Source organism: Ochotona princeps, chromosome 7 (assembly GCF_030435755.1).
Source record: "Ochotona princeps isolate mOchPri1 chromosome 7, mOchPri1.hap1, whole genome shotgun sequence".
NCBI classification, from domain to species: Eukaryota; Metazoa; Chordata; class Mammalia; order Lagomorpha; family Ochotonidae; genus Ochotona; species Ochotona princeps.
This window is the reverse complement of record NC_080838.1, coordinates 61057324-61074169: the sequence shown is the minus strand read 5'-3', so window position 1 is coordinate 61074169 and position 16846 is coordinate 61057324. Positions and strand designations below refer to the sequence as shown.

The 16846-nt window shown below is 46.7% G+C and overlaps 1 protein-coding gene across 2 annotated transcripts; it reads right to left on the bottom strand.

The window, feature by feature from the left end:
- On the bottom strand, nt 1-16062 carry COQ2 (coenzyme Q2, polyprenyltransferase). 2 transcript variants are annotated; one of them, XM_058667109.1, is made up of 8 exons: nt 15784-15913; nt 13053-13167; nt 12137-12303; nt 7966-8087; nt 6642-6727; nt 4735-4868; nt 2707-2895; nt 1-654 (listed from the first exon to the last, which is right to left on the bottom strand). In XM_058667109.1, the coding sequence occupies exons 2-8, from the start codon at nt 13090-13092 to the stop codon at nt 490-492; spliced, it is 903 nt and encodes a 300-aa protein (XP_058523092.1). In that variant the 5' UTR covers nt 13093-13167; nt 15784-15913; the 3' UTR covers nt 1-489. The 2 variants fall into 2 exon arrangements, with proteins under 2 accessions (XP_058523092.1, XP_004590703.2); XM_004590646.2 differs by lacking the exon at nt 13053-13167 and having other exon boundaries at nt 15784-16062.
- Nucleotides 16063-16846: the final 784 nt, after the last annotated feature.

Here is a 16846-nt window from a genome sequence, read left to right as displayed (position 1 = left end):
TTCTTATTTTTTTTTAAGATTTATTTATTTTTATTGGAAAGGCAGAGAGAAGGAGAGACAGAAAGATCTTCTGTCCGCTGGTTCATTCCCTGAGTGGCCGCAACGGCCGGAGCTGAGCCAATCCAAAGCCAAGAGCCAACAGCTTCTTCCGGGTCTCCCACACAGGTACATCTGTTTTTTTCTAAAGTGCTAAAATGCATAACCTAGAACTTCAGTTGAGAATTACACTGGGCAGCAGAAGACACCAAGTGAAATACTCAACGTCTGAGAGCCCAAAAAGTCCCCGGTTTCTGTGACATAGGAAGCAGTCTGCTAGCAAATGACTGGGCTCACAGCGAGGTCACCGAGCTCCTAACTCTCCAGCTTCCGGTTCCTGATTCTTGAAGACAGTCCAGTAGAGTGCTGGTGCAAATCTCACTGTGGGGCAGCACGACCCAAGAACGTCCTGTAAAAAATCTGCCTTCACAATTTCCAGAGAAGCTTCAGTTGCTAATTTTCTATCCTATCATCTATATTGTTCTTTGTAGCCTCTGTCTTCTTTCCTTTCTGCAAGTTCCCAAGAACAATCCCGAGGAAAAGGATCAGTCCTACTGTCCGGTTGGAGGTAAATTTATCCCAGCAGTCCTCAGGTCTGTGGATGTCTAGAGTGTGAATCTGTAAGAGAGGAACACATCACTGCTTTAGGCCCGGGTGTGGACTTCTGGGACATCACAAAGGAGCAAAGTACAACAGTGGGGGAAGGAGCATTCTGTTGTATAATTTTGATCAAAGGGAAACCCTTGATATATACCAAACTGATCTCCAACCTAGAAACATCTCCCACATTGTATGATTCATTAACAATCACCCAAGCTGTGTCCTAAAACCTTCTGGAAGAGGAGCGCTTTGGAAGGCAGCCCAGGCTCCTTCTCGGCCTATGTTGTACACAGCTCTCTTAATGTGGATGGACCTAACACCCACTTCCCCGCACTCCCCACCCTGCAGCCAGGGCTCTCCTCTCCAGGGCAAAGCTCCTTCACTGGCAACAAGTCACTTCGGGGCAGGACAACCTTCAGTGTCCACGGCTGTCTGGTACCCTGGAAGAAACTTCATGCACCTGGCAATGTGACCCCTCCTAGTTTGTGAGCAAAAATATCCCCAAGCACTGCCGAATCACTTTCCCAGCCACTGTACAGAAAGGGAGCCAGGGATCTGGATCTGCTGCTTGTGCCCCAGACTAAACAAACTCCCTTATACCCTGTGGCATCACAGCCCATCAGGAAAGTCTCCTGCTCCTAGTTTGCACTTCTCTCTGCTCAGGGAGTCATCATTTATTTACGTGGCTACGGACTTAAAATCATCCTGACTTCCTTTCTCTTCAAGTATCAGAAGCTGTGTCCACTTAAAAATACTGCATTAAGGACCAAACGAAGGAACACAAATGAACTTTAAAGCATAGAGTGGGATCCCAATATCGCTTGTATTTGCGACTGGCATTAATGTTTGTTTCCTCTGCTGTCTTGATATTAACAGGGGTGGACAACCAGAGCAGCAGGTAAGCCGCTGCTTGGGGTGCCTGCATCCCACATCAGAGTGCTGGAGTCCCCACTCCAGCTCTGGGTCTAATCCGAGATTCCTGCTAATGACCACTGGCAGGCTGCAGGTGAAGGCTCAGGTACCAGGGGCCCTACCACCCATGTGGCAGATGCAGACTGAGGTCTTGGCTTTTGGCTGCTGCAGACGTTTCGGAAGTAAACTAGTGTAAGATCTTCCCCTTTCAAATAAAATTTTTTAAAATATCGGTATCTACTGATTCTTCACACCATAGAACAAATTGATGATGACAGCTCTCATGGAGCTGGGTTCCCATCCAATGAGGATTCCAGGAACTTCTAAAGAGGAGCAAAACCACCAGATCTTGGTTTTTCACCTCCATCCACAGGAAAACAGTGTGGGGGTATGCAGCCTGTGGCCCACTCTAGAGAACAGATTTCCCGTCCCTCCATGGCTAAGTATTGGCAGGTCCTTTCCATGTTGTGAAGTAATTCGTAATCACAACATAGATCAGATAAATGCAGAATCAGTGACATCTTCTGATGCCATTCAGCAAAAACAACAGTGACATAAAAGTAGGGTCCATTTGTCAGTAATTGATTTGATTCAAATTGGATCGTGTTCATTCATTTTATAAGTCAAAACCGAAGGCTTTTTTTTTTTATGAATTATTATGCATTATGTGACAGTTTAAAACCGAAGGCTTTTAATGGAAGCTGGTGTGGGTAAGAGGCAGGGTGAGGTGAATTTCCTGAACTGAGTCCCACTGTCTAGGCAGGATTTGGACATTTCACGTCTTAGTTGGCCCTGTTCTCTATGCCAGTGAGACCCAAGCTGAAGGATGTACTGTCTGCTAGCCATCATCAGAAATCCAGATTTAAGATAAAAGCTTTACCAATCTGTTTACAGAGTAACTCAACCCACAAGCTGCAGACACTGAACATTTCCCCACACATGTTATCAGAAGTAATTCCATACAAATTCCAGGGGAGAGCCCAAGTTTGGCTGTCGGAGAGGACAGAGTTGGGCCGGGGAGGAGGCAATTCCAGGTGGCACAAACCAAGCAGCTGTTTGTTTTAAGCATTCCCATGCCTAGTTAGCACAGGGGCATTTTCCTGGAATCATTTTTGTAGGGTGTCCCCAGGAAAATAAGAGGAAAGCAAAAGGTCAAACCTGGTGCGCCAGATGGGCCCCTACGGCGACCACAGCGGCGTAGTAGGGAGCGGTCTGATGGCAGCTCATGCCCGCCAGGCTCAGCGCCCCCAGCATGGCGACTCCAAAGCCACCAAGCCACTGCTTGGTGTTCTCCCGGAAGCGCAGCGCCGTGGACTTCAGGCCAAGCAGAGCATCATCTCGTTTGTCCTAACACCGAAAAGCAAGAAGGTTTTTGAGATTTCATTCACATGGCACAAAACCCACGGGCTGTGTGGAAGCAGCTGTCTGCTGGAGACGGCTGCTGTGTTACCCTGAGACACAGGGTGGCACACACCAAGGGGCTGAGCAGGTTGCACCCTCCTGCTCTACACTGTACTACACCTGCCAGGACTTTCAATTCTGCTTCTTCTACCTTAGGATGAACACTCAACCCCTTCTCTGTCTCATTTCTTGTCCCTTTCAGTTTCAATCTCGCTAAAGCCACAGACACAGACAAGTACTCATAATAAACCTAGCCTAACCCTAACCTCCACTCAGCTCCACTTCTAGTCTGATTTAGCCCTTGCCTCGCCCATCACATTCTCACTTTATACAGAGCTGGACCTTGATGATGCACTACCGCCCAGGCTCCTCCAGCCACCTGACTTGTCAACATTCCCGGATCACGTTGTCACGAGTGGATGCAGACATTTGAGGCTGCATGCTGAACACCCTACTGACTCCAGATGGACAGCTACCGGCCAGCCAGCCTATCTCTTGCGACTCAAATACAAATAATGAGTGTGGGATTGGCATCTGTTTTTCCTCTCATATGGCAATCCCTGTATCTCTGCAAACAATCTGTTTATGTAAATCACAAAGTGTCAACGAGTAATGGCATTTTGCTGAAGAAGTTAATCTATGTGGAGGACAGTTATATTAACTCCTGGTTTCAAATCTTACTATGAAAAGGATAAGTTTCTCTCCTAACCAAGTCAAGTGTCACTTTGGCAATCGGATCAGTTACAGTACTGCTTCTCCCTGATACCACAGACATGATTCGGTGGAGAGATGAGTAGAAGAAAGCAGGTTGTAACTCAGCTGGAAGATATGAGATGTACTCTTTTATCAAATGCTTGGGAATACATAACTGTATTTTGGAAAAAAAATGTTGAGAAAAAAATGTTACAATAAGCTCCTAAACTTATACAACAAAACATTACATAACAAAGTGATATTACACAAACGAAAGTGGTAGCTGTAATGATGGATGTAGTGATGAATGCGATCCTGGCAATCCTTCACACCGCAGGTGTTTATCAAATGGTCACCTTGTGCACTCTGAATACATAAACACAACTTTTACTTTTGTCAATTATGCTGCCATAAAGTATGTGTGTGGGGGGGAGGGGACTAATAAATATCAAAGGAAAATTAAGCCCATGATCCAAGAAAAGCAAAACATTTCTTAAAATGAACTGTATCAGAAAACACAGTATCAAAAGCTATAAAAATGGTTCACCCTTCAATTACTAGTACCACTCCCAAAAATGTCCTGGGGAAGTTCATACTCACAAAGTATGCCTAGAAGAGTACTGCTTATTCCTTATAACTGTGAGAACTCTACAGTAGCTTACATGGCCAAAACAGACAAATGCTGCAATTTTACAAATTATGGTATAGCAAATCAGTGGATGGCACTATGTGGCCCTAAAATGGCGATGGCAACTAACTAGAAGTGTGGTGAGATGGCCATCACCTCCACCAAGTCAACAGGTGTATGCCACAGTGATGAGAGGCACATGGGAGGATGGAGGCGCTCAGTAGATTCTGGAAACCGCTTGGGTCTGTCACCCTCCCACCATGTGACACCAACAGGTCTGTCACCCAACACCATGTAACACTAACAAGTCGTCACATCTCCAGCACTTCCTCACCTGAGCACGGAAGACAAAAACACACCTTCCTTGTGGGCTGTTTTGGAGACTAAGTCAGTATTTTGTTAAGCAGTCCAAAGTGTATAGCAAGTTAGAAATCTGAGTTAACAAAAAGGGCTCCTTTTCTTACCTGATGGGCATAAATAGTGTCATATATTAAGGTCCACATAACTCCAGAGAAGTACAGAGGCAGGCAGACGGAAGGCTCACAGGAGCCCTGCACAGCAGACCAGCCGAGTAGTGCCCCCCAGTTAAAAGTCAGCCCTGAAGTTGGGAAACACAAGAAGGGAGACACTGCAGTGTGACCGAGAGTTCCACAGTGAAGACAGGAGTGCTGGAGTGTGTGAAGGGCCTGCAGTGTTCCAGACTGTTCCTTTAGTGGTTCCAGTCCAGGAAAGGGGGCAGGCTCAGGGAGACTAAGCCACAGCTGAGGCAGCAGGGCTCGCAGGGACAGCCACCAGCACGACAACACTGGCACCTGTGCTGGGGAGTGGCTGCGGGGCAGAATGCAGACCGATGCTCCCAGACCTCGGCTGACCTGTCTGAGCTCCAGCCTGGACATCATGTGCCGACCAGGCTCGGTGTGCACCAATGCCTTTCCCAGCAATCCTGCTCTCTCCTTTCCTATTTCTACTCTACACCTTGCCCTCGTGGTCCTTGGGTACTCAGGTTTTCCACTGGACAACGACCTCCTGTCACCTCCTTCCCTGTGTTCCTTAAAAGTGGTGGATGTACTTCTGATATTTTTATTCCCCAAGAAAATGTCTGGTTCAAAGTCAAAGTAGAGGTTCAATAAATATTTGACGTAAATACAGCAGTGTCTTATTGGTTTGTAGCTAGGAAATGCTCACGCTTCTTTTCCCAAAATTCCCCAGGTCAGCTGAGGATATATAATCTTCCATCACTTTCTCAATTATGCAAAGAAGGATTATTCAATGAGGATCTTAGAAGCTGAAGATTCCACCACAGGTTTCCCACAACAAAGGTTTGTCTATTTATTGGAAAAGTGGTTCAGGGAACTAGAATCATTCCAGGAATATTCCAGGACCAAACCAGAATAGCTCAGGAGCAGGCAGGCTTGGCAATGGGCTGTGAAGTACCCACCTACCTGTTTTCCTCTTTAGCACCTGCACTGTGTCTGGTGGTAGGATACATGCTGGACATCACCTCCACCAAGTGGTAGGATAAAGGGCAAGGACCACCCTTTAGTCATTTATAACTCCCTCATGGGGATGCATGGGAGGCCCTTAGCGCTTTGCTGTTGAGTAAGTGCTGCTGAAAGGCGTGCCACCACAGAGCACTCTGGAGGTCCTGTTACGGAGAATATGTCTCCTCCCTCAGAGCTGTCTCTGCCATCACACAATTTCCACTCCACCCTGAGACCGTCCAGTGCTTCCTACCTTACCCCCAAATCTCGAGGATACCAGTCCCCTTTACCTGACACCTCAATTTTTTAAAAAAGCATGTCAGAAAGTACTGAAGTGTTATGACAATCTTAATAAAAACGCACAATTTCAGGCCCGGCGGCGTGGCCTAGTGGCTAAAGTCCTCGCCTTGAACGTGCCCAGGATCCCATATGGGCGCCAGTTCTAATCCCGGCAGTTCTACTTCCCATTCAGCTCCCTGCTTGTGGCCTGGGAAGGCGGCTGAAGACAGCCCAAAGCTTTGGGACCCTGCGCCTGCGTGGGAGACCTGGAAGAGGTTCCTGGTTCCTGGCTTTGCATTGGTGAGCACCGGCCACTGCGGTCACTTGGGGAGTGAACCATTGGATGGAAGATCTTTCTGTCTCTCCTCCTCTCTGTATATCTGACTTTGTAATAAACTAAATAAATCTTTAAAAAAAAAAAACCCGCACAATTTCTCAGCTAATAAAAATGGCTCACTGCCCACCTTCAAAAAAGGAAAACACCTGTTCTTGATTGGGAAAATCTCCTAACCAATTTGACATCAACACTTCATCCCTGCCACTGTAATCACACTACATAAATAAACTCTGAGAGTCTCAAAAGGAATACTTAAAAGTTACTTTCAGCTCACCCAAGGCTAACTGAGGCCAGTAGGTAATCCTTTTCATCAGTGGGTAGGTGACGACAAGAAGCAAGGATGCTGCTCCCAGAGCTATACTGCAAACAAAAACCATGGTCAAGATTTAGTCACCATCCGTGAGAAATCATTCACTACTTTAAGACAGTAACATTTATACTCCTAAAAGCAATTTTTAAAAATTTTCAACAATGTTTGCTGTGTAAAATTCTCTTCCTAGATGCTCACTTTCCTTATCGTGAAAGAGGATTAGAAAAATATTTTGAGTGTTACAGAAAATCAAAGTAACAGCTACCATCACCACATATAGTACTTCCAGGTTTTAGGCAAATGCCGTGTATTTGCTAACTCACTGTAATCTTCACAACAGCCCTGAGATGCAGGCAGTTTTATTCTCCTCTTTTTTTCTTTTTAAATAGATGAGGAAACTGAAGCATCAAGAGATGAAGCAACTTGCCAACAGCCACAGAGTGGATCTGGAGCTGAGTTCCCAACCCAAGGCAATCTAGCTCCAGGATGCCACCCGTTACTCCCATCAGCTATAGCCTCCCTAAACTGGACCGGCAGGAGGGTGTCTGCGGGACTGAGACACCCCAACAAAGAACTCAGAGAGCCCTCCCTACATGGACCCCACAGTGGCTAGAAATGGGACGCACCTACAAAACCTGACAGAGATTCTCAAGGTGCCTCTAGGTTCACCTAATTCCAGCCTAGGGGAATAAACCTCCCAAAGGGTTTTCTGCAAGTTACTGCTTGGTACCAGGACTAGGCAAGCAATGACATCTCTAGAAAGTCATACTTATTTGCTGCAGTCCCATCTCTTTGTTTTCCTCTCCTCACTGAAACATTTTGGGCGCGCTTATCTGATGCACAGAGGTTTAATTCTGTCTCAGAGGCACACGGATGAATCCTCACACTTTTGTCTTTTGCCACTGGCCCTGGGGAAAGACAGTTTTTCTTGTAAAATGAATACAGTCATTTTGACTTTCATTACCTTCAAAGAATACTGTCAAAACACACACACACACAGCACATACTTATGAATCCCCTGCAAGGGCCGTGCCCTGCAGGGACTGCACAAATACTGAAGGTAGTCCTGACTAAGTTAAATGTTGGTGTCTTAACTCCTGTGGCTGAAACCATTTGCCAAACAGGTTACACAAGGCATGCTGACTTTCTTACACTTGCTAACTTACAAATGCTCAACAGTTAGCCACTGAACGATATTGTGATAGAGATATTAGATTTCAATATTTTACTTTATTCCTACTTTCTCCATTTCGAGGGAGAGATTTTATATACAACACATTTACTATACCTGTAGTAATTTAGACACAGAAGAACACACAGTGCCAAGGTCAGCTGTCCCCCGAGGAAAACAAAGGACTGGAAAGTTGAAATGTGTCCAGCGGCTATGGGGCGATTTGCTGTTCTTGTAACCTTAACACAGAAAACAGACACCTTAGCCTCATGGAACAGTTTAATCTCAGTCTCAACATTTAATCAAGGCTGATCCATAGCAGGCACTAAGGCAGAAACATGAATAATGAATAAAATCAACATGTGAAGTACTGCCAAGAATCAAAACTGCATATTTAGAATAGCTTTGAAAAGAACAAAATTTCTACCTCTTAACTCTTTCTTGGAATTTCCCATTGCCCATCACCAAATAAATAAAACAAAACCTTCCTTATCTAGCTCTGTAACAACTCCGCTTACCAAGCATGTGCTCAACTTCCAAAGTGCAACAATGGGAATTTCTGGAAGGAGGAAATTGCAGTGGTGTTGGGTAGGCACATGAATGCTCTGGCATGGCCATGCACTACCATCAGAAACCAGATGTGAGGAGAGAAGGAGGGAGGACGGAAAGACTCCTTATGGATGAATCTATAATATTATATCGGTTGCACCCAAATGCAAAGGGCAAATTCACTGCAAGAATGAGGATTAAAGAGGCTGTGGATATGATTCTACTAAATTCAACCACAAATAAGGAACTAAAGCAACACTATCAACACTGCAGTATCTGGGGTGAAAGCCTAGTATTTGAATCTCATTCTGCCACTTAGTGGCGGTGTGAATTTTAGCAAATTACTTAATCTCTCTTGGCTCTAGGCAGCTACCCATTGGAAGATAAACAAGGAGGAGAGGTACTAACAGCACTTACTAAAGAATTAAATGCATGACCGAGGCATGCAACTCTACAATGCTGGCATTAATTTAATATGTTTATGTATGATGAATATGAATTGTTCGTAAGCCATACCCTGTGGGTCAAATCTACAGACCACTGTTTGTTTTTATTTATTACAATATTCTTAATCTAATGCTTATCCCATATCACATGGACAAATTACCTGAATGAAGATGTGGTAAGCATTATAACTTGGCTGAGATTTTAAAATGCATCTTTTAAAAGAAATGAACCTGACATTTTGAAATTCAGGTTAGCAAAACTGCTTCATCTGCTTTAAAACATTCATCTAGTGCCTTATTTAATGTCAGTAAAAAAAAAAAAGGGTTCTTCTAATCAGAGAAAAGAGGCATGAAAAAGATACAAGACATTCAGGTAGATACTTTTTATCAAAGGGAGGGGAAAAAATCACTGTCTCACTCCCCAAATGGCAGCCATGGCAGAGCTGAGCCAGTATGAAGCCAGGAGATTCTTTCATGTATCGCACACAGGTGCAAGGGCCCAAGGATTTGAGACATCCTCTGCTGCTTTCCCAGATTATAAGCAGGGAGCAGCTGGGGCATGAACTGGCACCCAGCACATGGGAGCTGACACCATAAGTGGAGGATTAGCCTACTGTGCCACTGCACCAGCCCTGGATGTATTACTTTTTTTTTTTAATTGAAGTTTTCCCTTTTGAGATAGTAACAGGTTTATATGCAGTCCTAGCATTCCAGAGCACAATGGGGTAGGCTTTGTAAGCAAATAAGAGAAGCTCCAAGGCTGCAAGCTTCAAGAAATAACAGGGAGAGGGCAACACTGACTGCCCAGGGCACACTGTATATCCACTAAAAATCCCATTGTCCTAAATAGAGACACAATTATTAAAGGAGAAACAAAACCAATTTTCTGAATGTTGAAGAAAGTGGAAATGCTAACTAACCTGTTTTAATAAGCACACAGTGAATACATGTGCTGTATTATCACACCATATTCCACAAATATGTACGATTAAAACAATCACAGTACTGCTTTTCCAATAAAAATAAACAAATCTTAAATAAAAAGAAAGGGGCGGCATGATGGCACAGTGGCTAAATCCTCCTCTTGCAGGTGCTGAGATCCCACAGAGGTGCTGGTTCATGACTCACTTACCATTCATTGCTTGTGGCCTGGGAAAGCAGTTAAGAATGGCCCAAAGCCTTGACCCTGCACCCATGTGGGAGACCTGGAAAAGGTTCCTGGCTTCAGATCAGCTCAGCTCCTGCTGTTGGGACCACTTGTGGAGCGAGCATCACTGACTGCCACATGCCAGCCAACACAAAAGCTATGGCTGGGGACCTGCCTGGTAGAGCTAGATTCCAGTACCTGACTGTCAGAACAGGGGATGGGTCACATTAGGTAGGGTCATAACACTAACCAGCACACAAAACAATCAGGCCGGGGGTAGATTCTGTAGGGTGATAGGTGGATACAACCCTATTGAAATACAAGTCCCACTGGTAAGCTTAAGAGTTGGGGTGGGGATGGTGTGAACTAAGAGAAACCACGGAATCCACCAACACTCAGGGGTGCTGGGACTGGAAACAGGCTGGACAGGTCCAGGCTGCAGCACCCTCACATGCATCCTAAAACAGGGTGTGAGGCAGGTTGGGCCACAATGTCCTCCAGCTCATACAAAGGACAAGATGGAGTGGCAGGCAATGTGGGCAAGGGCCTCGCACCTGCTGGAGCATGTGAGAACTGGGGAGGGGAGTGGGCCAATGGGGGAACCTGAGACACTCCCCTGTTGGGGTCACAGCTACCACTGGTGATTATGTGTTCCAGGCCTGGGTGTTGGGCAGCCTGGGCAGGGTAACTCTAACTGCTGGCTAATGTGTGGGGTAGTTTTCGAGGGAGGCTGACCAGCCAGGGCCTAGCCAAACTCACCTCACCAATAAGAGCAGAAACCAGGCTGGAGCACAGGTCAAGCTCAGCTAGACTGTCACACCTACCAGGTTGCATGAGCCTGGGATGGGAGCAGACAGAGCAGGGCCAGGTTACAGCACCTACCAGCAAGTAGTGGGACTTGGGGTAGGCTGGGTCAGACCAGGCTACAGCATCCAAAGGCAAAGGTCATTACAGGTGAAGGACTAGGCCAAGTTGGGTCAGAGCAACCACTGCAATGTACAAGATCCATAGCTGGGAACAGACCTGGTTGGAGAGCTAAGAGGACGCCCTGGCTGGGTTATGGTTCACACTGGTAAGCACAGGGCTGGAATGGGAGCTGTCTTCTGATCTGGACATGGCTACAGTGTCCCTTGGCACAAGTGTAGACTGGGGCTGAGTGTAGCAGACTGGGCTAGACCCCAGCATCCACTGGTGCTTTTGAGGACCAGGGTAGGTATAAGACGGGCTAGGCTAGGTCAGAGGCAAACCAGGCAGGACCAATTCACATCACCCACTGGGGAATCTGAGCACCAGAATGGAGTGTAGGTCAAGCTGGGTTTGGTCACAGCACACACCAGTACACATGAGGGCTTTGACTGGGTGCGGCTGGGCTGAGCTAGGCTGTAGCCCCCACCAACCTGAGCTGGAACTGGGGGTGGGTCAGGCCCAGCCAGGCCACAGCACCCACTGGCAAAAGCTGAGGTGAGGCAGGCCATGGCAGACTGAGCTGCGGCACCCAACCAGCACACACAAAACCTGTCGGGGAAGGGGTGGCAGAGCTGGTAGGGGGATGTGGAGTGCTCCCCTGCTGGATCACCACTCCCATTGGAGAGCATGAGTTAAATGGAGGCAAACTAGACCCGGCAGAGCTACAACACCTGCTGGCCTCATATGAACTGGACCAGGAAAAACCAGGCTGGGTAGACTGTTCCTACTGTCTACCCAGAGTGGGTGTGGGTTGGTTGGGCTCTGCTGCAGCATCAGCTAACAGATGCTGGCATGGGGGGCTAATTCTGTCAGGCCAAACTGCAGAACCACTTAGAGAATGCCTGGTCTGGGAGTAGGAGTGGGTCCAGGACTTCAAGGGTTCAGGACAGATTTTCCACTTTCACACCTGTTAACTCCATGACCTTTGATATTGTACATTTTCAATTCACTTGGTAAAAGAAGTGCAGCCCTTGCACCCCTGTGGCCACTGCTGTGCTGTGAAAGGCAGGACACTGCATTAGCAACATTAGCTGTGCAACCAGCACCAACAACTCCTGCACTAGAATCCCATGATCATATTAAGCCATCTTATTGCTTGGTGTGAGATTAAAAAGTGATGCCCCCACGTATTCTGCAGAGCTGGGAAAAGGTTCTCTGTTCCTTTCCAGGACAAAATTACCTTTTTATCGTAGTCCTGGTCCCACATGTCATTTATGGTACAGCCTGCTCCACGCATCAGAACAGCTCCAGCGCCAAAGAGGGATAATAGGTACCAATCTGGAAAACAACCTGGTTCTGCTGCCAGACCAATGCTCCATGTGCACGGCAGATACAGCAACCAGGTGCCTGAGCAGAAACAGGGAGACCAAAGGAAAGCACAACTGAATTGGTTTACTGTTATCATTTGTCTCAACACCAGAACTCAAAGAAATAAGCAGCAGTATTAGCGGAGTCAAACACATGCTAAAACTGAACTATCTCCCTAACATGCAAAGAGATCAACAGTCTAATCACACACATAATAAAAGTTCACAGAAAATATACCAATGACTCAATACATATGAAGAGACACACTTTGAGAAACACACTTGAAAACAACACTGAGACTGCAGTTTCTTAAGATTTTTTCCATACACTAAATATGCTAAAAGCAAAGAGATTATGCAGATAAGAACTTGACAAGTAAGTCTACTTTGTAAGCAGTGACTCAAACAGTGACCCTGAGACCGACCCACCATCCTGGAATCAGATTCAGGACTCTTGGATGCCTTCAATACCTGTTTATCCAGAACGATCATAAATCCCCTAAGTCTTGGCCCCCTCAAGGCCCATTTACCTAAGCAAGCTTAGGGACCTTCAGGTTTAAGCTGTGCACTCCACCAATGCCTGAGGTATTTATCGCTGGTGTCCACTTATAACTGCATCTGCCAATCCTTGACCTGGTACCCCCATACCCACCTCAAGGCTATAAAGATGCCCCTACCCTTTGTTCTCTCTCTTCCTTGTGCTATCTCTCTCTACTTTGCTCTTCTCTCTCTCTCTCTGCTTCATGGCTACTTCTCCCACTGAAATAAAGTCCATCTTGAGTGACTTACTACGTCTGGCTTTTGGGTTTGTGGCAATAAAAGCTAACATAATTTCCAAAGAAAATTTTCCAACTAATGCTTGGAAATGATGCTTATTAGAAAAATTCTGGGGTTTCTTTACCACCTAGAGATCAAAGAGAAAAGAGGTTCAGGGCTGAAGAAAGATTATCTTCAACATCAATAAAAGTCACAGAAGTTCCTAAGACTGTAAATAAGCCTCATGAAGTGCAAACTTTATTCAATGCAAGTCTTTATGACAGATTCTGTCAATTCTGTGCTAACTGGGAATACGCTGCTGACCAATGGACAGGCAGAGCTGGCTTCTACCTTCCTGCAGCTTACAAGCAAGAGATGCCATTAACACAGCAATAACCAGGAAGGACCAACTCCCCAACAGGGCAGGCAAGCAGTCCTACCGAGGTCTGTTAACTGGAAGAGGGAGAAAGTCATCAAGGCTTTCCAAGGAGGGCTAAGCCACATGGCAGAAAGGCAAGAGGCCTGGGGCTTCCATTTTGAGAAATGACCAGTCCCACCCCCAAGTAAGGATGTCCTGGACAGACTCCAAGTCAGTGGGTGCCACCTGAAGCCTAACAAGAAGAGCTGACATTGATTTACTGCACACTTAGGGCAGACCAGGCCGTGTTCCAAACGCTCTATGTTAGTGTGCACAAACTCATTAAGACCTGAATAGCATGCTTATAAGGCAGATACTATCAACAATCCTTTCTTACAGATAAAGAGGTTACCTAATACCTATTAGGCTTAACTACTTCCTTTACCCTGGAGCTACCAATTTCCAGCACACAGCAAGGTGATCCTGTCTTTCTAGGCTAGGAAACAAAGACCATGTCTGCATTCTTGTCCTGTGCAATTAGAACTGAAGGTTGCATTAAAAAAAGAAATCCCAGTGAGGAAGAGGAGTGACCACAGTGTTTGGCTCAAGTCTGTAAAAGTACTGCACTTATTTGCTAATAGCTACAGAGCTCCCACACAGATGCAGAGGCCTCCTACACACCAGATGCTGAAGAATAACCCCAGGAAAAATGGAATGAGGAGAGAGAAGTTGATTCTGGTGCCAAAAATATCAAACATCAAACGCATACACGTAATCTAAGGTTTCAAACGTCTCAATTTCAATCCTGAAGGAGGGAAAATAATGCCTATCCCCATTGTTCTTACGGTATTCCCAGTGAGGGCTGCAACGACGACACAGCTCCTACTGTGTGCCAGAGGCTTTAATGGGACACTCTGAATTCACACACAGTCCCATTTGACAAAGATGGAAACTGAAGTACAGAGGGACTAACTTGCCTAAGGCCACACGGCTATAGAGTGGCCAGGGTGGACAACCCTACCCAGGCCCTAAGTCCAGGGTAGCACTTTCTATACCTGAATCTCTACCTCCACTGACATTCTTCTGCCCCATTGATTTCTCATGACATTTCTTTTTCTGTCTTGCCTCAGACTGCTTCCTTATGCTTCTTCTAGGTAGAAAGATGCCAAACCATGTGTCTGGTCTTTTGGTAGGATTCCTGTGTCCCACCCCAAAGTGCCTGGGTTCAACTTCCAGCTCTGGTCACTGACTCCAGCTTCCTGCAAATGCCAAACTTAGGGAGAGAGCAGAGTTGACTCAAGTAGCTGAGGTCGCTGCCACCCACGTGGGAGACCTAACCTGCCGTTCCAGCATCTAAGGAGTGAAACTGCACAATGGGAGCTTTCTTTTCAAAAAAAAAAAAAAAAAAAGTAAGGGTATGATGCAGAGGTGGCACGGAGAAAAGACAGTCAGGTCAGAGAAGGAAATGAGTATTGTAGAAATGGAAGAACGCTGGGAAATGAACTAAAATGAGTGAGTTCAGAGAGGTGACAGGCAGAGAAAGAGTTGTGGCAATTGGGTTGGTGATTCATCCACCAGCTAGAGTGCAGTTATGACAATCAATTGCCCAGGTATGTAGTCAAAGAATTAGGCTTGCAATTTACTGGAATGAGCGCCACCTGCTGCAGTTTCCTGAATTCAAGGTCGCTGACCGAATTCTCTGAAACAAGCAATGCTTTCTCAAAGAAACCTACTAATGGTGTCTGAAGGCAACAAGACATAAAGATGAAACAATGAATATAAAACTGTCCCCACAAAAGACCTGAAATAAATATCAAATTCTGAATTCTAGTGCTGTCAGTTATTGTTCCCTGAATGTGGTAGGGTCCCCAAAATATGATGAATGAATTCTAACACACTACTGTTCTCTGAAAAACCCTGCAGTCATCATCTTACACAGGTTGGTATTTTTAACCAACAAAATAGCTACAGACACAACTTTCTCCAATACCTGCTTCTGAAGTGACACCGGCTAACATTTGAGCAATTATTATCGATGGCAGGCATTATTTTAAGCACTTCACATGAATGGATTTTCATGACCCCCTTACAAAGGTCTGCTTTAACAGTATTTCCTTTTTACACACCAGAAACGAAGGTCCAGAGAAGTAAAGCAATTTAATTAAGGGATCTCCTACGAGCGACCCCAGGGACTGACTGCAAGAACTCTGCCGCCTCCTGTCGCGTGGCGAGATGCCCCTGCAATTGTGGGAAGCTGATGTTTGCTGGATGACTCTGCCCAAAAGGCAGTTCTGCGACGCAAACCCCAAGTACGGCAATTGCAGGCGCTGCACCTGCCGCGCCCTCATCAGCCACATCCCAGCAGGTGACACACAAGACCTTGGGACTCAGCATCCCAGCACTCACCGATGGGCTTGTCCAACCGCATGAGGCGCAGGTACGGCTGCAGAGGGCGGGGCGCCGAGTTCACCACCGCCGCGGCCGACAGGCTGAGGGGGCGCCCGCCGGCCTCGGGCCCGGCCGCCGGCTGCCGGTCGGCAGCGCGGGGCGCCAGGGCCAGCGGGCGGCCGCAGGAGGAGCCCCGCAGCCATCCCCGCGGCCCAGCCAGCACAACCCGCGCCAGCCCCACGCCCCGCCAGCCCAGCATGGCGTTCCAGAGGGCGCGGCCCCCACCCACCACCTTGCGCCGACGTCATCGCCCAGCGTCGCCTCGCGCGCGGGCATGCGCAGTGGCATCAGTGGCGGTGGTGGGGCCAGCCCTAGGTGTGGGCAGAGTTACTTGTCTAATAATCACAGTTGACCGCGCTGGGCCCAGGCCCTTTGCCCGAGTTACTCCATCGAACTCCTTCCCCGAGGGAACCCCGGCAAGCCAGCTGAACGCGTTTCAGCGTATGTATTTGTTCTGGGAAATCTTAACGTCTTCCAAATACTTCCCCAGAGTCACCTGCCAGGCCGCGTCGGGTGTAAGCTGGCAGAGGGCGCCCTCGTCTGTGCCAAACCTCAAAAGGATGGAGGATCAGTCAGTCATCTATCAGTTTGGGCTCAAGTCCACCGACTTGACATTGACCGTATTCTACTTTTCCAAACATTGCCTTCTCACTGTTTCTACAACCCTTGTCCCGGAGGTAGCAGGTGATTGGAGTGCCAAACTCAGGAGGCTCTTCTACACCTGGAAGCTATTTCCATGGCCTGTTAGCTTGCCTTAAGTCTCCACCTGTTGGTCTAAAATTCAGGAGGCATTATGAATGCTCTCCACGTTAGAGACAAAGATAATAAAGCTGTTTTTTTTTTTTACAAGGCTTGAAGTACACTATATTCAAATGTAGTAATTGTATGTTATAAATAAATCCTGTTGGAAGATATTGGCATTTGTTTTCAGAATCAATGTCGCTCGCAGTTTTAATTTACTTACAGATAATGACTGTTCATACAATTTGAACACAGACAGGAGCCCAACTGACATACAAAA

Bases quoted from the DNA above. Each gene is read 5' to 3' on its own strand.
- COQ2 (XM_004590646.2), bottom strand. From the start codon at position 16,024: ATGCTGGGCTGGCGGGGCGTGGGGCTGGCGCGGGTTGTGCTGGCTGGG. The intron at 4,869-6,641 runs GTGAGCTGAAAG...TCCCAACTTCAG, and splicing joins CTGGCCTCAGTTAGCCTTGG to GGCTGACTTTTAACTGGGGG. The intron at 655-2,706 runs GTTTGACCTTTT...CCTCTCTTACAG, and splicing joins GGGCCCATCTGGCGCACCAG to ATTCACACTCTAGACATCCA.